The 21,302-nt window shown below is 34.8% G+C and overlaps 6 gene segments (V, D, J or C); all 6 read left to right on the top strand.

The window, feature by feature from the left end:
• The first annotated feature begins 327 nt into the window (after window positions 1-327).
• On the top strand, window positions 328-1,396 carry LOC122148780. The segment is given in 2 exon segments: window positions 328-463; window positions 565-1,396. Coding segments are annotated over 2 exon segments (399 nt in total).
• A 3-nt stretch (window positions 1,397-1,399) lies between these two features.
• LOC109104431 lies at window positions 1,400-2,276 on the top strand. The segment is given in 2 exon segments: window positions 1,400-1,712; window positions 1,900-2,276. Coding segments are annotated over 2 exon segments (354 nt in total).
• Window positions 2,277-6,454: 4,178 nt separating this feature from the next.
• LOC122147037 lies at window positions 6,455-7,020 on the top strand. The segment is given in 2 exon segments: window positions 6,455-6,560; window positions 6,707-7,020. Coding segments are annotated over 2 exon segments (354 nt in total).
• A 913-nt stretch (window positions 7,021-7,933) lies between these two features.
• Window positions 7,934-8,428, top strand: LOC109100224. The segment is given in 2 exon segments: window positions 7,934-7,982; window positions 8,048-8,428. Coding segments are annotated over 2 exon segments (384 nt in total).
• Window positions 8,429-11,594: 3,166 nt separating this feature from the next.
• LOC109100215 lies at window positions 11,595-12,212 on the top strand. The segment is given in 2 exon segments: window positions 11,595-11,665; window positions 11,874-12,212. Coding segments are annotated over 2 exon segments (351 nt in total).
• Window positions 12,213-18,775: 6,563 nt separating this feature from the next.
• Window positions 18,776-19,491, top strand: LOC109100186. The segment is given in 2 exon segments: window positions 18,776-18,815; window positions 19,008-19,491. Coding segments are annotated over 2 exon segments (357 nt in total).
• The last annotated feature ends 1,811 nt before the right edge of the window (window positions 19,492-21,302 follow it).

Below are 21,302 nucleotides of genomic sequence, written 5' to 3'. Positions count from 1 at the left end.
GACAATAGTAACAGCAACAATAGAATTCCTACAATGAGATTAGATTGCCATCTGGTGGGCTGGTAATATAGGAGCTGTTAATGATTAACTTTAATGTTTTTTTTTTTCTTTGTTTAAAAACTAGCTTCTGATTTCAAAGTAATCAGATTGATTCCTAGCTAGTGAATTTTGCTCTTTCATGAGATAAAATGTTATTTTAACTAATAAGTTAAACAATGTACCTTATATTGTTTTAGCTTGAGGTATGGAGCATTGATTGATCGGTCTAACTAAATCAAACATGACAAAATCATTCCACAAGTGTTTCTGGTTTTGTGTTAATAATTTCTGATATTTATAAAAGAGTTATGTTAAGAGGCGGAGCTTAACACAGGCCTGTAGGACACAGACTCATTCAGTGACGCGAGCAGAAGCCAGTTCATCATGTTCACTTGTGTGCTTATACTGCTGTCTTTAACTCAAGGTAAAATCTTACATGTACTCATTACATTACAATATTGTCATTTTAAATATGCTCAACAATCCTTATTTAAGTTTTTTGTTTGTTTGTTTGTTTTTTTGTAGGTAACAGAGCTAAAGATGTCATCACACCATACAGTGATGCAGCATTTGCCACTGAGACTGAGAGTGTGAAACTCTCTTGTAACTACACTGGTTCTGTTGATAGTATTCACTGGTATCAGCAATATGCAGGTTCATCACCACAGTTCCTCATTCTGGATTATTCAGGATATGTTACTCATGCTAATCCTCCAGTTTCTGGAATATCCATCAGCCACAGAAAAGAAGAGAACAGTGTGGATCTGATCATCTCCTCTGTTGCAGTAACAGACTCTGCTCTCTTCTACTGTGCTTTGAGGCCCACAGTCACAGGAAACATTCAACACACCATACAAAAACCTGAAATTGCAAATTTGCAGTGATGTCTATCCATCAGGCATATGAAGGCATATATTCAGAATATATAATTGTGCTCTCAAATTGCAATTTGTTTATGAATTACTCTGAGCTTTGTATTCAAAATACACATCCATTCTTCATTGTTAAAAATGAAATGATTTGACAAGATGAATCGCTAGTGATGGAAGATAACACTATTCTGATGCAAACTATTATGGATTCTATTCACTGTCTTCTTAAAATCTGTGTAATATAGTGTACATTTTGGAAAAAAATTCTGAAAAGTTTTCATAAATTCCTGTCCACTGTACTGTAGTTGGAACAATTTTGCACATTTTAGTCTCCATTTTGAATGCACCAGTTTTTTGATACATGTATATGTTTGTCATCTGACACTAGGGGGTGAAGTTGCAGCAAAAACAACATGCAGTTTGAACTGAGTGAATTACAGTATTTACATTCAGAATTCTAATGGTATTTTCTTTAAACAGAATACAGAGGGCAGAATAATCAAAGATGTCAAACAAAGAGATAGTAACTCTGAGCTTTATATAATAGATCAAGTTCAAAAGAGCAAAAGAAAATCCTATTAACTGACAGTCATAACAGTTTCTAGTGGAAAGACAGAAGGTGGTCTAAATATCAGAAACCACACCCACATTTATAGACATATTAGCTGCACAATAGACTCTCCATTACATTCATGCATCCCCTTTCAACTTAATAATTAAGCATATATTAATCAGCCTAGTTTATTAATAAATTTCTCACCATGGAGAGATGTGTTCTACTGATTCTTATAACAGTACCAGGTAAAGTGCATTTCATTAGACTAGAACAGACAGAGGATTCAAAGTGTTATGTATGTACATATTTATTTAATTGATATTATTAATTGAATTAGATGGCTGATATTCTATATTTCATAGCATGATAAATGTTATAATTCATAGCACTGCTAAATTCAACTTTTATGAAGAATAATTCATTCTCTTGCAGGTATATTTGCTGACAGCATTGAACCAAAAGACAAGGACAATATAATCAGTAAAGAAGGAGAGTCTGTGACACTGAGCTGCACATATGATACAAGCAGCAACAATATTTTGCTTTACTGGTACAGACAATATCCAAACAAAGACCCTCAATATTTACTGTATAAAGGTGCTCGATCTTGGAGCAACAATAGGAATACAGCAGACCGTCGGTTTCAGTCAATTACATCTGAATCATCCACTGAACTCACTACTGACAGTGTAACTCTGTCAGATTCAGCTCTCTATTACTGTGCTCTGAGAGTTGAAGCCCAGTGATACAAAATGCCTGAGAGGCTTTACAAAAACTCACACCCAAACTAATTGCTTTGAACTGTATTTGATCAACTGAAAATAAAACCACACCTATACTTTATGTGAGCCACAAAGTCTCTGTGAATAACAGGATATGGTAACACCTGCCAAAACTTAACTGAGATAAATGAAATTAAGGATAAAAGTCTACTTCATGAATTATTATGACCGTTCATGCTGTGATCATCTGTGTTCATGCTGATGATTTATAAATTAAAAACAGCTCATTCATTTGACTTTACCAGACACATTAAAGGCTTAGTTCACCCAAAAATGAAGTTAAGGCCATAAATTACTCACCCTCAAGGCATCCTAGGTGTACAGTATATGACTTTCTTCTTTCAGACAAATCCAGTCGGAGTTATATAAAAAATTGTCTTTGATCTTTCAAGCTGTTTAATGGCACTCAGCGGGTGTTGCAGTGCTTCAGTCCAAAGTAATTTCAATAAAAAGTGCCCTTCCATAAAAAAAAGTGTCTCACACGGCTCCGGGGGTGAACAAAGGCCTCCTGTAGTGACTTGATTTGTTTTTGTAAGAAAAATATCCATATTCAAAACATAATAATCACTTGAATCTAGCTTGTACCAACAGTTGTACACAGAAGCAGTTCCGGGAGCATGACGTTTGGGGTCAGCGTTGTATATGCACCGGTGAGTCTAATGAAAACCAATGTTTGTTTACAGGATCAAAAGAAGCAAAGTTTCCTTACTTTAGCAAAGGAAAACCAGTCTCCACTTGGCTTATATCGAATTCCTCCAACATTCTTCTTTACAAATCCTCCTTTTTTACTTCTAATTAGTGACCGTTGTTTTGTTTTGATCCAATCAGAGCACAATGTGCTTTTCAGAATGAGGAGCTTTGTAAAAATCGATGCGTTTCAGAAAGGCAGGGAATAGAGGAGCAACAATAATGTACCGTATGTGGTAAATAGTGTGGTTTTTAACCATAAACCACGTAAACACATTGCATCACACCAAATACACCAAATAATGTTTTTTTTCTAGCAACGTCATATGACCCCTTTAAATGTTGATTTATCATTGAATCTTCCTATCTGCAGATGTCAGTTTTGGGAATGTCATCACACCAGTCCAAACTGAGGTGTTTTGGACAGAGGGGGACAATATAACTCATGTATCTACTCCTCAGCGAGTCTGCAGTGTTATCGCCAATATCCTGGTTCAGCTCCTGAATACCTTTTAGTCATATTCCATGCTACAGGGAAAGTTTCACAGAAGTCTAACATTGTAGAACTAGATCCTCGATTCTCTAGAAAACTGAATGAAAAGAAAACCCATGTGGATCTGGAGATCTCCTCTGCTGTGACAGACTCTGTGATGTACTACTGTGCCCTGACGCCCACTGTGACATGAAACTTAATAATTCAGTGCAAAAACACATCATATCCCTGCTGAGTATGTGTATCAGTTATAAAAAAAAAATATACTGTATGCAGTTTGAACTGAGTGAATGACTATTTACTTTTTTTTTACTACACTCAGAATAAAGAAGGGAGAATATTTAAAGATATCCTTGATTATCTTTGACACAAAATGACAATAACTCTGAGGTACATATAATACATCAAGTATACAACAGATCAAGAGGAAATCCTGTTGATTGACAGTTATCTCAGGTTTAAAGGTTCTTTATGGAAGCATTTATACAAAAAGATGCTTCTATGGCATTGTGAAGCACCTTTATTTTTAAGAGTACACATGCATTCCATTTATTTGTCATTTCTATTACTTTGTCTAGTTGAGATGAATAAGTGTGTAGTCTAAATAAACCACACCCACACTATGGCTTCACAATAGGCTACTACAATCATACATTTACCTTTAAACTTCAGTTCATATAGCAAGCTAGTAAACCTTCCCAACATGGAGAGATGCTTTCTACTGATTCTCATAACTGCACCAGGTATAAAACATTTAATCTGAGCAGACTCAAATATTATTTATATTTAAATGTTTGGCCAAGCTAATATTTTTAACGGTACTCTACTAAAATAACCACATCCACATTTGTTGAAGAAACTGTTTGCTAGTGTAATTTTATTTATACATGTAATGTGTTTTTGAATGCATGGAGAAGCCAGCTGACCTGTTCAGTTTGTTCAATTATCTTGCAGGTGTTTTATCTGACAGCATTCAACCAAAGGAAACTACTAATTACAGAACTGAAGAAGAGCGTGTAACACTGAGCTGTACATATGATACCAGCAGCAATTATGTCTATCTCTACTGGTACAGACAGTATCCTAACAGAGAACCAGAATATTTACTGTATAAAGGTGCCCGGACATGGAGCAGTGATAAGGATATACCAGATCGGTTTCAGTCGATTACATCCCAAACATCCACTGAACTCACTATTAAGAGTGTAACGCTGTCAGATTCGGCTCTCTATTATTGTGCTCTAAGTGTAGGAGCCCAGTGATACAAAATGCCTGAGAAGCCTTACAAAAACTCACATGTAGTTTTTGCCTTAAAAAAATAAATAAATAATAATAATCAAATAAGAATTAAACCACAGTTATATCTTGTGCAAACCACAACACTTCTTTCACAAACACAATATTGTAACACCTGCTGGAAGAAAATAACTGTGCTAAGGAGGAAACTGTAAAAGAAGATTTCAATAATTTTTTTTGTCACGCCATAATAAAACTTCCCATAAGAGAACATCTGAAGATAAAGTTTTCCATGCTAAAATCACTATGTAAACTACATGTTTAATTTTTTTTACCCAAAAATGAACATTTGCTGAAGATGTACTCACCCTTATGCTATTCATGATGAGTTTGCAAATTTTTAATTTTTAGGTGAACTATTACATGAATTCTATCAGTAGTAGGTCTACGCTAATGGATCTTGCATGAATTTTTACTCTTGCATGTGGCACTCTTGTGAATGACATCACTCCAGTCCAAAATGAGATATTCCGTCTTTTAACTACTCTTCAGCATATACTCTACAGTAGTATCGGCAATATCCCAGACAAGCTCCTCAATATCTTTAAGTCATTCTATATTCTACTGGGAAAGTTTCACAAAGGTCAGAAATTGTTGATCAAGATCCTCGATTCTCTGGTGAACTGAATGACAAGAAAACACATGTGGATCTGGAGATCTCCTCTGTCAAAGTGACAGACTTTGCCATGTGACCGGAAAACAAACTTCATTGTAAAATAACTAAGATAGATCACTAATTACAGCACTTACTATAACAATCAGATGTGTCTCTCATATCATCTGCAAATAGGACTCCAAACAATACAATTATGTAAGGGAGGAAACCCAAAGTCTAACTCGGACCAAGGAAACAGAACCGGAGCACGCAACGTTTTTAATTTATTAATAAAAACCGACTAACGTTTCGACGCTCATGCGTCTTCATCAGAGTCAAACAATGAATGGCAACATACAAATTTTATAGCATTGAAAGTTCAAATCATTGGCCACAAGCCTAGATGGGTGTGGTACATCAATTAATTAATCATAATTAGGCACTCAGGTGTAACCCAGTGTGAATTATAAAAAATACAATTATGTGTTAAGTCTTAAGTTGCCAATTAACATCAGTCCTGCAAACCAAATGGTTGTTACACATACTTTCACATGTGTATTACTCATGTTTTCTTCACTCAATACTGTAGATCAGTCTATGGTTTTTAATGCTGTTTTAAGTATAGCTTTAAGGGTATGAGTATGCTTGAGACATCATCTGTTTGACAAGGAAAGAATGCAAATTTTAGTTGAAGAACAGCTTGTGTTGAACTAAAACTTATTTTTGGTTATAATCAACATGTTGCTCTGCTCAACTGGTTTGTTTTGTTCTGTTATATTTAAGTATTCCATTTATTTGTCTTTTCTATACTTGAGATTAATAAGTGTGGAGTTTTAATATTTGTGTTTTTTGTCTGCAAAGAAGAACTGTAACTTCCAAAATACTAATGGTACTTTTCCTTAAACACATACAGACAGCAGAGTAATCAAAGATATTAAATGCACAAAGAGACAGCAACTCTGAGCTCTATATAACAGATCGCGTGCAAAAGATCAAGAGGAAATTATATTAACTGACAGTTATCTCAGTTTCTAGTGTGGAAAAACAGAAGGTTGTCTACAGTAAAAGTCAGAAACCACACCCACATTTACAGATACTATAGCTGCACAAATGACTCTCCATTACATTCATACATTTACTTTTCACCTTATAATCATTAAAGCATATTTATAGACCTAGTTTATTAGTAAATTTCTCACAATGGAGAGATGTGTTCTACTGATTCTTATAACAGTACCAGGTAAAGTGCCCTTCAATTATTAGCACTAGACTAAAATAGTTATAAACATATTTAATTCATAGATGTCGAACTACAATACTGACATCATATACTGTTATAAAGGAGTTTAATTAAACTTTTATGAAATGTAATTAATTATCTTGCAGGTGCATTTGCAGACAGCATTGAACCAAAAGACAAGGCTAATATAATCAGGAGTGAAGGAGAGTCTGTGACACTGAGCTGCACATATGATACAAGCAGCACTTATGCTATGCTTTACTGGTACAGACAGTTTCCAAATAGAGAACCTCAGTATTTACTGCGTAAAGGTGCTCGATCATGGAGCAACAGTGAGGATATACCAGACCGTCGGTTTCAGTCAATTACATCTGAATCATCCACTGAACTCACTATTGACAGTGTAACTCTGTCAGATTCAGCTCTCTATTATTGTGCTCTAAGAGTTGGAGCCCAGTGATACAAAATGCCTGAGAGGCTTTACAAAAACTAAAATATAAAATAAAATAACTTTTTTGTGTTTTTTTTGATGTGGTGATAATAAAACAGTTGTTGTTTTTTTGATGAGCAAAAAATCTTTTGATAAAAGAATATTGTGGTAAGTGGTTTTTCTTAACAGAGAATTGAAATTAAGCATTAAAAGTTTCATTCAACAATTATTACTTTGAAATAGTGACTGCTTTGTTCATGCTAGTGATTTAATAACTCATTTATTTAGCTGATTTTGTCTGTCAATGTGAGTCAGATTTTTCTAGAGCAACTTTTGCATCCAAACTAAGTTGTTGTTTGAAGAATGTTTGCTTATAAATAGAATAAAAACATAAATATCACTCTTACAGCAGATTATCTGAATATAAAAACTGTATCTTTAGGGGGAGGTGCTATAGCTGGAGACATGCTGTGCTACAGTAGAGAGTGAATCAATGTTACTTCAGTAGCAGTCTGTCCTGCAGATGAACTAAAATAAACATCCTGAAAACTTTTTTTGTTTTTAGTCTGTTCACTAGCACGTAAATATATTCTATCCCAAAGTGTCAGATTTATATCATTATCTTGTTTGCTGTTCTGCTGTGGCATGTGAAATTTTCAATTAACTGATTTCAACTTGAATTCTGTCTCCCACAATGATAGGAAACTGAATAAAACTGTGCAAAAACACATCATACTGTACCTCTGTTAAGTAACTGAAAATTTAAGAAATGCCATTACTTTGAAAGATAACAAATGCAAGCAGATTTAGGCATCAATCCATCATATATGTTGATTTCTGTGCTTTATAAGAGGGTTATGTCAAAAGGCGGAGCTTAACACAGGCTTGTGAAACAGAATAATTAAGTGATAATCAGTATCACAGATCACTGATGCAAGCAGCAACTACCATCATGTTCACTTGTGTACTTATAGTGCTGACTTTAACTCAAGGTAAAATATTACCATTACATCAACAAATCTCATTTTAAACATGCTTAAATAAGCTTTTGTTATAGGTAACAGAGCTAAAGATGTCATCACACCATACAGAGATGCAGCATTTGCCACTGAGAGTGAGAGTGTGAAACTCTCTTGTAACTACACTGGTTCTGCTGATAGTCTTCACTGGTATCGGCAATATGCAGGTTCACCACCACAGTTCCTCATTCTGGATTATTCAGGATATGTTACTCATGCTAATCCTCCAGTTTCTGGAATATCCATCAGACATAGAAATGAAGAGAACAGTGTGGATCTGATCATCTCCTCTGCTGCTGTATCAGACTCTGCTCTCTACTACTGTGCCCTGCAGCCCACAGTCACAGGAAACATTCAACACACCATACAAAAACATGACTGACTCTATAGTCTTAAAATGAGAAATAGTATCCACACTGATGAAGGTAACAGTTTTATTTTGATGATACATTAAAATTCATATTTAAATATACATTTTCTGGCTGGTTAGTAGGCTGGTTAGTATTATGCTGGTTAGTAATTCTGTACATGTATTGATTTAATTCTCATAATTGAATAATAATATTCTCAGATGTTTCATGATGTTTTCAAAACATCAATAAATAAAGTAAACATTTTTCATCCTTTATATTTTTCAGATTCACCTGTTTTATCCTTATTAGACTCATGGATGCTGTCAATGGGAGAATAAATGTTTGTCACACCACCACTGGGGGGTGCTGTGTACATTAAAATATTTCAGAGAGGACACCTACTGTAACTGTATCTGAAATTAATTGACATATGCAAGGAACAACAGAAGACAACCCCTTTGCCCACTAAGACTTGTGTAATTTGGTGAAACTGTTCTTAAAGGCGTCCTATTATGCTTTTTCACTTTTTCAACTTTAGTTAGCCTGTAATGTTGCTGTTTGATCATAAAAAAGCTCTGCGAAGTTGCAAAGCTCAAAGTCTACTTCAAAAGGAGATATTTTATTTAACAGAAATCACTTTTCAAAAACTACAACGAAAGACTCGTTTTGACTACAACACATATTTTCTGGGATTTGTGATATCACAAATATCGACGAATGGGATGAGACTTGGTTGAGCTGCACTGCAGAAGGAAACAAATGTTATCACTATGTCGGAGACACGCTTGCTTTCCCAAGGCAGACGAACTTAGAGTGGTTACAGTCATCCGGGTTTAAATTGCACTCAAATTGATTTGATTTTGACGCAATATTTACACTGAAGCTGGCAGCAGGCGGCTTTGGTAAGAGGCATGACATTCCCGACCAGGCGGCGAGTGCTGCCAATCACAACAGGCACTACCCCAGCTAACCAATCACAGCACATTTCATATTTCAGAAGCCTTCATTCGATACAGGAACTATTTGAGCCATTCATGCTAGACTTTAAATTTTAAACTTTAAAATGACAACCTTTAAATGTCATGCAAATGAATAATGCCACAATTGCTAAAAATCTTAATGAAAAAAAAAAACAGGCTTCATGTACTTACCGTAAAATAGAATTCCTTCTGTAAAACATAACTCAGATATGATTGTGAAATTCACACACAAATTCACTGAAATCAATCCTTTTGTGATAGATTTCAAAGGGCCTAAATGGTTTGTTTTTCCTCACAAAATGCTCTTGACCCATTGCCACAGCCATATCACCCTGTACCCCAAGACTGGTGGACCACTGAAGCTAAGCAGGGTTGAGCCTGGTCAATACCTGGATGGGAGACTTCCTGGGGAAACTAGGTTGCTGCTGGAAGAGGTGTTAGTGAGGCCAGCAGGGGGTGCTCACCCTGTGGTCTGTGTGGGTCCTAACGCCCCAGTATAGTGATGAAAAAACTTTAACATTGTGTAAATAGCACAAATAAATAAATAGAACGAACAGGAAACCCCAGCTATGGCCCTGAGTGGCCGTGAGTGGCCCTGGACACATTTAGGGGTTTCCTGTTTGAAATTGTTTAATTTGTATGTTCGTTCTATTTAATTATTTGTGCTATTTACACAATGTTTAGTTTTTTATTTTTTTTTTTTTTATATTTATTTATTTGTGATACTTAAATGTAAAATAGCACTGCATAGTCTTCAGTCTAAAATAAAATATACAGTCAAACCAAAATTTATTCAGACACCTTCAAAATTTCTCACATTATCACAGTTTATTTGCTATAGAAAATGGTATAATAAAATATGACAAGAACTCAGAGATAAACTGTGTCAGAGCAAATTCATCTTGATAATGTCAGATAACTTTGATAGAAGCAATGGATTACAATCAACCAAAACTTCAGACAACTGTAAGTATGACAATATTTACACAGCTATCAATACTTTGTTGACCAATTACCAAGCAATGCTTAATTTTGTTCAGTCGGTGGTGTGACCATTTTTTTTTTTTCATCAATTTCACTAGTAATCCACAGTATGAAGAATTTTGGGGTATATGTCACAGTTCGCTTTATTTTGCTATACTCACTTACATGAATTATAGTGTCCTGCACCTAGGCCTGCTAGTTAAAAAAAATATCAAAAATTATTACTGGTGTCTGAATAATTGTTGGTTTGACTGTGCATTAATTCTTGTTATAACTGCAAAGTAATCAGTCAAGAGCAGTGAGTGATTTTCTTTCTTTCATTTTGTTGGATTAACGTCACAACTAGTAAATTAGGTGTGGTCACTTTAAGAGACAATGAACACATCCAATATAAAACACATCCGATTTTTTTCTCAACCGTTTACTTTCACTTAAGAAAGCTTGTTTAAACTGTGATTTGTATTTGTTCGTTCAGGCGCAGGAGGAACTTCGAGAAGAACTTCGCAAAGGAGAGGTCGGAGACTCGGCTCTGGGGTAACTATACTGTAAAAAGCACCATCCTTCAGATGAGACATTAAACCGAGTTCCTGACTCTCTGTGGTCACTAAAAATCCCATGGCACTTCTCATAAAAAGAGTAGTGGTGTATCCTTGGTGTCCTGGCCAAATTCCCTCAACTGGCCCTCATCAATCATGGCCTCCTAATAATCCCCATCCACTGAACTATCTCTACACTATCTCTCTCTCCTCTCCACCTGTAGCTGGTGTGTGGTGAGCGTGGATGCTGCACACTGGTGGTGGTTGAGGAGATACCAATTACATATGATTGTAAAGCGGGTGTACAGCATTACACAATAAAGCGCTGTATACTGTAAATGCCTCATTCATTCAATAATCAAAACAGATATCAATCAACACACCATAATAAAATGTGTCACTAGACTGCAAATATAATGCCACAAGCACAAACTGCATTTTCAATTATTAAATAGTCTTACTCCACTAAATAGCCTATAGTTTGTTCAGCTTTATAGTAACATAATAAACACGATTAAAATAAAAACAACTAATGTAGGAAGAAACTTATTCAACAAGAAATATAGTTATTGTTAAGATACGGATACACTGACTGAAGGCACAATCTTATCATCTCTGCTTTTAATAAGAAAAAACAGAGAAGGTGGTCTAAATAAACCACACCCACATTGAAGCTTCACAATAGGCTACTGCTTACAGTACATACACCATACATTTACATTTTAACTTCAGTTTACAAAGACAGTTAGTAAACCATTCCAACATGGAGAGATGCTTTCTACTGATTCTCATAACAGCACCAGGTATAAAACATTAAATCTGAGCAGACTCAAATTCAGTGTATATTAAAATGTTTTAAGCCATGCTTATATTTTTTACTCAATTACAATAACAATATTACATTTAAGAAACTGTTTTGTTATTGTAATTTTTATTTACAAATGTTATTTATTTTTGGATAAGTGAAAGAGCCAGCTGACCTGTTGTCAAATCTGTCCAATTATCTTGCAGGTGTTTTATCTGACAGCATTCAACCAAAGGAAACTAATATTTACAGAAAAGAAGAAGAGCGTGTAACGCTGAGTTGCTTGTATGAAACGAGCAGTGATTATGTCTATCTCTACTGGTACAGACAGTATCCTAACAGAGAACCAGATTTTATACTGTATAAAGGTGCTCGATCACAGAGCCAATATGGGTATATACCAGACACTCGGTTTCAGTCGATTACATCCCAAACATCCACTGAACTCACTATTGACAGTGTAACTCTGTCAGATTCAGCTCTCTATTATTGTGCTCTAAGAGTAGGAGCCCAGTGATACAAAATGCCTGAGAAGCTTTACAAAAACTCACATGTAGTTTTTGGCTTTAAAAAAATGGAATCAAATTAAAATTAAACCACATTCATATCTTGTGCAAAACCACAAACACAATATTTTAACACCTGTTGGATTAAAAGAGCTGTGCTTAGGAGCAAACTGTAAAAGAAGATTACAATTTCAATAATTGCTGTTGTCATTTCATAATAAACCCTCCCACAAAAGAGCCTCTGAAAATGAAGTTTTCCATGCTAAAATCACTATTTGCCAGAGTGTAAATAAGGGTGTCTAACAATTAAACTGTTTCATATTTGTAAATGAATAGTTTAATCAAAAATGAAAATTTGCTTAAAATGTACTCACCCTTATGCTATTCACGATGAGTTTGTTTCTTCATTGTAACAGATTTGGTGAAATTTAGCATTACATCATTTGCTCAACAATGGATCTGCAGTGAATGGGTGCCATCAGAATGAGAGTCTAAACAGCTGATAAAAACAATCCAAACAAAAGCAATCCATGTGAATACAGTTTGTCAATTAATGTCATATGAGGGGAAAAGCTGTGCATTTCTAATAGCCAGATTTATCATTAAAAGGTTTTAACTTCAAACTGTTGCTTCATTCTAAAATATGAGTCCAATAAAAAAAGGCATCTTTTCTGAATCGTGAGAGAAATTTTTAGCACTGTTTACAAGCAAAAATGATCCAAAACATTGAATGGGTATTTTGTATTATTGAGTAGTGTTATTTTTAGCACTGTGTTTCTTACAAACATGCAGCTTTTTGCTTCACGATATGTTAATTGATGGACTTGAGTGGTGTGGATTATTTGTGGATTATTGTGATGTTTTTATCAGCTGTTTGGACTCTCAAATTTCTACAAATCTGTTCCAATAAAGAAATAAACTTTGGGTGAGGGTGAGTAAATTTTCAGCAAGTTTAAATTTTGGGGTAACTTTAGTTCTATTAGTTGTACTGTAGGTCTATACGATGACTAAAATTAAGTGACCAAAGTACAGAACAACAAATGTTTTAATAAGTTTTGTATGATTACTAAAACTTTGTGATCAAAGTATTTAAAAATATATGTTTTTGTGTCTTCTATTTTTTTGTGGTAAAAAAGTGAAAGGAAAAGAAACAACACTGTACAAAGAGTAAGACAGATCACACACTGCATCACTGTCAAGCACTTACTATAACATTCAGTTTATAGTTTTAAGGGGAGGAGTTTGCTTGAGACATCATCTGTTGACAAGGAAAGAACAGAAAGTTTAGCTGAAGAACATTTTGTGCTGAACTTAAACTTCATTCTGGTTATGATCAACATGTTGCCCTGCTTAACTGGTTTGATTTGTTCTCTTATATGTAAGTATTCCATTTATTTGTCTTTTTTATTATTTTGCTGAGATTAATAAGTGTAGAATTTGTGTTAGTTCATTTTTTATGTACAGTACGTTACATTTCTATAAATTGACTCTTTGACTCTTGATTTTGAAGGTGGCAGTTTTGCGAATGTCATCACACCAGTCCAGACTGAGGTTTATAAGAAAGAAGGAGAAAACGTTACTCTGTCCTGTAGCTACTCCTCAGCGTCTACACTGCAGTGGTATCGCCAGTATCCCGGATCAGCTCCTCAATTTCTTTTGATAATACTACATGCTACAGGAAAAGTTTCACAAAAGTCAGAAATTGTGGATCGAGATCCTCGATTCTTTGGGAAAGTGAATGAAGAGAAAACCCATGTGATTCTGGAGATCTCCTCTGCTAAGCTGACAGATGCTGCTCTCTATTACTGTGCCCTGGAGCCCACAGTGACAGGAAACACAACAACACTGTACAAAAACACTCCCAATGACATTATAGGTGAATGTACTGTACCATACATTGCATGTCTTCTGAATATATGAAGTTATATATATATTATAATATATGCAATATACTGTTTAGCATTGTGTACTAGAAGAAGCCAAAAACAAAAACTTGAAAAAATATTATAGATTTGCAATGACACCATCTTACATATCTATTTAGAAAATAAATAAATAGTTAAAATAACTGTGCTCTGATTAGGAATTATTCTCAGTTTTGCATTCATAATACAGATGTACACTACTGATTAAAATATATTGTTTATGTTGCATTCATGATTGTTAAAATGAAATGTTTGGACAAGTTGACGTTAAAATTGCTAGTGAATCACTTTATTCATGCTTTTCATTAGTCTTCGTAAAAGTCGTTTAAGTCAGTATAGTGGGGAAATATTTCTGCAATTTCTGTTGTGACAATTTTTTTTTATTTTAAAACATATCACCATCCGTTGTTTAGTTGGAGCATTTTTGCAAAATTTTGGTCTCTTAATGCATCAGTTTTATGAGACATGCATTTGTTTGTCATCTGCCACTAGGGGGTGAAGTTACAACAAAAATAATACATTCAGTCAGTGAATGATGTGTAACTTTCAAAATGCTAATGCTATTTTCCCTATACACAGCATACAGACTGTAGAATAATAAAAGATGTCAGACACAGAGAGACTCACTCTGAGCTTTACATAACAGATTGAGAGGAAATCCTGTTAACTGACAGCTATCTCAGGTTAAATGTGGAAAGACAGAAGGTGGTCTAAACATCATAAACCACACCCACATTTACAGACATTATAGCTGCACAAATGACTCTCCATTACATTCATACATTTACCTTTCAACTTAAAATCATCAAGTATATATTAATAGTCCTAGTTTATGAGTTAATTTCTCACCATGGAGAGATGTGTTCTACTGATTCTTATAACAGTACCAGGTAAAGTGCAAAATCGTATTTATGTAGATATTTAATTAATTAATATTAAATTAAAAAGCTGACATCATGTCATATATACATCATGGAGTATAATTCAACTTTCATGAAATATCATATTCTCTTGCAGGTGCATTTGCTGACAGCATTGAACCAAATGACAAGGATGATATAATCAGGAGAGAAGGAGAGTCTGTGACACTGAGCTGCACATATGATACAAGGAGCAACAATATTTTGCTTTACTGGTACAGACAATATCCAAACAGAGAACCTCAATATTTACTGTATAAAGGTGCTCGATCATGGAGCAACAGTTGGAATATACCAGAACGTCAGTTTCAGTCAATTACATCTGAATCATCCACTGAACTCTCTATTGACAGTGTAACTCTGTCAGATTCAGCTCTCTATTATTGTGCTCTAAGAGTTGGAGCCCAGTGATACAAAATGCCTGAGAGGCTTTACAAAAACTCACACATAAAATAACTGCTTTGAACTGTATTTGATCAAGTGAAAATCAGACCACAGCTATATTTCATGTGAGCCACAAAACCTTTATGAATAACAGGATACAGTAACAGCTGTTAAAACTGAGATGAATGAAATTAAGCATACAATTTAATTCAGCAATTATTAATATGAAAAAGTCACAGCTGTGGTCATGCTAGTGATTAATAACTTCATTCATTTGGCTAATTTTGCCTGTCAAATATATAAGTATTTTTCTAGAGCCACTTTTTCATCTAAACTAAAGTGTTATTTTAGGAATATTTGCTTATAAATATTATAAAAACATAAATATCATTCTTACAGCAGATTATCTGAATATGAAGACTGTATCTTTAGGGGGAGGTAACAGTAGAGAGTGAATCAATGTTACTTCAGTAACAGTCTGTCCTGCAGATGAACTAAAACAACAACTTGGAAATTGTTTTTTTTTTTTTTGTCTGTTCTCTAACATGTAAATATATTCAACCCCAAAGTGTCATTTATTTGTTGTTGCATGTGCAATTTTCATTTAAATGATTTCTTCATTTTAAGTGCAAACTTCATTGAACTTAAATTTCTATCTTCTTATCTGCAGGTGTCTATCTATATCATATCAATAAAAAAGGCAACATTTATCATCCTTTATATATATTTTTTCAGATTCACCAGTGTTTTATCTTTGTTTTATCTTTTATCCTTTATACTCGTGGATGTTGTCAATGGGAGAATAAATGTTTGTCACACCACCACTGGGGGGTGCTGTGTACATTAAAATATTTCAGAGAGGACAAATTTAATGCTGCAAGCACAAACCTCACTATCAAATATTGAACATTCAAACTCTACCAAAAAGGCTCTGTTTGGTTTAGCTTTAAATTACCCTCATAGTAACATAATAAACATATTCGCAGTCACACTTGCTGATAAAATTGAATTATTGAACAATAGGTAGCATTTTTAAGATATTCATAGTCTGAAGGCACAATCATCTCAGCTTTTAATAAGGGAAAACAAAGAAGGAGGTCTAAATAAGCCACACCCACACTGCAACTTCACATCAAGATACTACAATCATACAACTACCTTTAAACATCAGTTTATAAAGCCTAGAGCATTAAGTTAGTAAATCGTGGAGAGATGGAGAGGTGCTTTCTTCTGATTCTAATATCCACACCAGGTATAAAACATGTAATCTGAGCAGACTCAAATATAATTTCCAATAAAATGTTTTGGCTATGCAAACATTTTTTAATATTACTCTATAACTATAATGGCATCACATTTGTTGAAAAAAGTGTTTTTATTATTGTAATTTTAATTTAAAAATGTTATGAAACATTTTACAACACCTGTTGTAAAATCTCTCCAATTCTCTTGCAGGTATTTTATCTGACAGCATTCAACCGAAAGACAAAGAAACTAATATTTACAAAATAGAAGAAGAGCGTGTAACGCTGAGCTGCACGTATGATACAGGCAGCGATTATGTCTATCTCTACTGGTACAGACAGTATCCTAATAAGGAACCAGAATATTTACTGTATAAAGGTGCCCGGACATGGAGCAGTCTTGGAAATATACCAGACACTCGGTTTCAGTCGATTACATCACAAACACACACTGAACTCACTATTGACAGTGTAACTCTGTCAGATTCAGCTCTCTATTACTGTGCTCTAAGAGTAGGAGCCCAGTGATACAAAATACCTGAGAAGCTTTACAAAAACTCACATGTAGTTTTTGCCTTTAAAAATATGATAAAATAGAAATTAAGCCGCAATCATATCTTGTGTAAAACCACAACACTCCACAAACACAATACTGTAACACCTGCTGGAAGGGGAAACAAAAAAAGTGTGCTTAGGTGGAAAATATACAGGAAGATTCATTGTTTTTGTCATGCCATAAAAAACCTTCCTACAAAGTAATCTCTGAAAATATTGTTTTCAATGGGGGGGGGGGGGGGGGGGGGGGGGGGGGGGGGATGGGGGCGGGGGCATTTTTTAAGCAGTAGGTCTACACTGCCTAAAAGTAAGAGACAAAAATATAGAACAACAAATATTTCAGTCTCTTTAATACATTCAGACTGCAACAAACCTCAGGCTATTAGTGGTACTACAGTAAAACTCCTGACCTGCATGTTCATATCATATCTAGACTTCGAATGCTATTTTATCTATAATATACTGCAACTTTAAGGAGATGAGTTAATCTGAGACGTCCTCCTTTACGTGCCAAAAAATGAATAATTTGTTGAACAGCAGTTTGTGCTGAATACAGCATTGTGCAAAATGACGCTCTGCTTGTGAGTTTTGGTTTGTTGTTGTGTGTATATTTTCCAAATTGATCCCTTTTAACTGTGATGAATTAAATAAAGTATAATTGTTTCATTAGGTAATTATTGTTATGAAAAAGTGACTGCAATTCAGCATTCATGCATAAAGTTCCCATTTATTTGACTGATTTTGCCTGTCTGTTAAATGTTTTTTGTAGTTGTTTTTGCTGCTGCTGCTGCTGCTGCTGCTGCTGTTGTTGTTGACGACCAGACACACTGATGTTTTTAGCACCTCGACAGACTAAACTATAGTGTTGTTTAAAGAAGGTAATAAATTAACCTTATGAATACTAAGAAAAGAAATCATAAATTTCACTATTACAGCAGACACTTAAATACGAAGACTGTATTTTTAAGTGGAGGTGCTTGCTGGAAACAAGCTCTGCTAGACAATGAATGAATCTAACTTCAGTAACAGTTTTTAATGCAGATGAACTAAAACATCACCCTGAAAAAAATATGCTGTTTGTTTGGGCTTTGTTCTGTTGTCTTGCATGTAAGTATCCAATTTCAACCCTGTTTTGGCCACTTATTTATATGTCTTTGTAGTCAAAATATAGTCAAATGTTCATAATCTCATCTGCAGGTGTCAGTTTTGGGAATGTCATCACACCAGTCCAAACAGAGGTGTTTGGGACAGAGGGGGTCAATATAACTCTGTCCTGTAACTACTCCTCAGCAGTTAGTCTACAGTGGTATCGCCAATATCACGGTTCAGCCCCTGAATACCTTTTAGTCATATTCCATGCTACAGGGAAAGTTTCACAAAAGTCCAAATTTGTAGAACTAGATCCTCGATTCTCTGTACAACTGAACGCAAAGAAAACCCATGTGGATCTGGAGGAATAAAACAGAAGGAGGTGTAAATAAACCACACCCACACTGCAGTTTCACGACAAGATACTACAACCATACATTTACCTTTACTTCATTTCATAAAGCAAGTTTGTAAACCTTCCCAACATGGAGAAATGCTTTCTTCTGATTCTAATATCCACTCCAGGTATAAAACATGTAATCTGAGCAGACTCAAATGTAATGTACATTTTTTTATTTTTTTATGTTACTCTTTTACAGTAACCGCATCACATTTGTTGAAGAAACTGTTTTTATTATTGTCATTTTCATTTTTAATGTGATGATTTTTTGGACAAGCCAGCTGACCTGTTTTGAAATCTCTCCAATTCTCTTGCAGGTATTTTATCTGACAGCATCCAACCAAAAGACGAGGAAACTAATATTTATAGAAAAGAAGAAGAGCATGTAACACTGAGCTGCACTTATGATACAAGCAGCAGTGATGTCGATCTGTACTGGTACAGACAATATCCGAACAGAGAACCAGAATTTTTACTGTGGAAAGGTGCCCGTTTACGGAGCAGTTATGAATATATACCAGATACTCAGTTTCAGATGACTACATCACAAACATCCACTGAACTCTCTATTAAGAGTGTAACTCTGGCAGATTCGGCTCTCTATTATTGTGCTCTAAGATTAGCAGCCCAGTGATACAAAATGCCTGAGAAGCTTTACAAAAACTCACATTTAGTTTTTGCCTTAAAAAAAAAATCAAATAAAAATGTAACCACAATCATATCTTGTGTAAAGCCACAACACTTCTTTCACAATATGATATTTGTAACATCTGCTGGAAGAAAAGGAAATGTGTGCTTAGGGGGAAAATATACAAGAAGATGATAATTCATTGTTTTTGTTATTCCTTAATAAACCTTCCTACAAAAGAACTTCTAAAAATCTAGTTTTCCATGGGAAAAAAAACTTTTTTAGGTCAGCACATACTGTAGGTCTACACCGACTAAAATTAAGAGAGCAAAATACAGAACATCAAACGTTTCCATGACTGTAATCTCAGGCTATTAGTGGTACTACAGTAAAATTTCTGACCTGTATGTTCATATCTGTCATATCTAGGCTTCAAATGCTATTTCATCTATTATAGTATGCAGATTTGAAAGGGAGGAGTAAATGTGAGACCTCCTCCTGTACCTGACAAGGAATGAATGATAGTTGAACAACAGTTTGTGCTGAATACAGCATTGTGCAAAATGACACTCTGCTTGCAAGTTTTGCTTTGTTGTCTTGTGTGTATGTATTCCTGATTGAATATACAGAATTATTGTTATTTTTTTTTTTTTAAACTAACAACTAAAGTTTTATGATGTTTCAATACATTTTACATTATTTTGCATGAATTTTGATTCTTGCAGGTGGCACTTTTGGAACTGACATCACTCCAGTCCAAAATGAGATGTTCCATTCAGAAGGAGCAAATATAACTCTGTCTTGTAACTTTTCATCTGCATATACTCTACAGTGGTATCGCCAATATCCTGGGCAAGCTCCTCAATATCTTTTAGTCATTCTATATTCTACTGGGAAAGTTTCACAAAGGTCAGAAATTGTGGATCATGATCCTCGATTCTCTGGAAAACTGAATGACAAGAAAACCCATGTGGATCTGATCATCTCCTCTGCTGCTGTATCAGACTCTGCTCTGTACTACTGTGCACTGACGCCCACAGTGACAGGAAACACAAGAACAATGTACAAAAACTAAGATAGATCACACAATACATCACTGTCAAGAAAGGATCAGACAATTGCATTTGCATTTGACAACTGGATTCGCAAGCCATAACATTCAGAAGTTTTTTCATATCATACGTTACAAAAAGGTTTTAAAATGTAATTGCCAAAGTACATCAGTCCTGTGGACCAAATAGTTGTTTGTATTGAAAGTGTTTAATGCAACTGTTTTCCCGACAAACAGTGATTTTCAATTTTGAAGGTGGCAGTTTTGGGAATGTCATCACACCAGTCCAGACTGAGGTTTATAAGAAAGAGAGGGAAAATGTTACACTGTCCTGTAACTGCTCCTCAGCGTCTACACTGCAGTGGTATCGCCAGTATCCTGGATCAGCTTCTGAATTTCTTATGCTTATTCTACACTCTACCGGAAAGGTTTCACAAAGGTCAGAAATTGTGGATCGAGATCCTCGATTCTCTGGGAAAGTGAATGAAGAGAAAACGCATGTGATTCTGGAGATCTCCTCTGCTAAGCTGACAGATGCTGCTCTGTATTACTGTTCCCTGGAGCCCACAGTGACAGGAAACACAACAACACTGTACAAAAACACTCCCAACAGTGAAACTGTAGTTCAATGTACCATATATTGCACATCTTCATAAAATATTTGTTAAAAAATTTTTTAACATATTTTAAATACATATTTTTCAGTCAGTCAATAAATAATGAATATAATTTTATCTGAATCATAGGGAAAAAAACTGAATCATATATCTTAAAAAACTACTGAACGTTTTAGAAATAGTTTCATACAGTACCCTGACAAGATGTATGGCTTTGATGTACAAAAGTACAATTTTTTATAAAATTATGCACAGCTGAATTACATTACTTTTAAGATATAAGATCGCCACCTACTGGAAATCTTAGAAACTGTTA

This window comes from Cyprinus carpio, chromosome A2 (assembly GCF_018340385.1).
Source record: "Cyprinus carpio isolate SPL01 chromosome A2, ASM1834038v1, whole genome shotgun sequence".
Taxonomy (NCBI): Eukaryota; Metazoa; Chordata; class Actinopteri; order Cypriniformes; family Cyprinidae; genus Cyprinus; species Cyprinus carpio.
The sequence above is the reverse complement of the archived record's forward strand: the minus strand, read 5'-3'. Positions and strand labels throughout refer to the sequence as shown.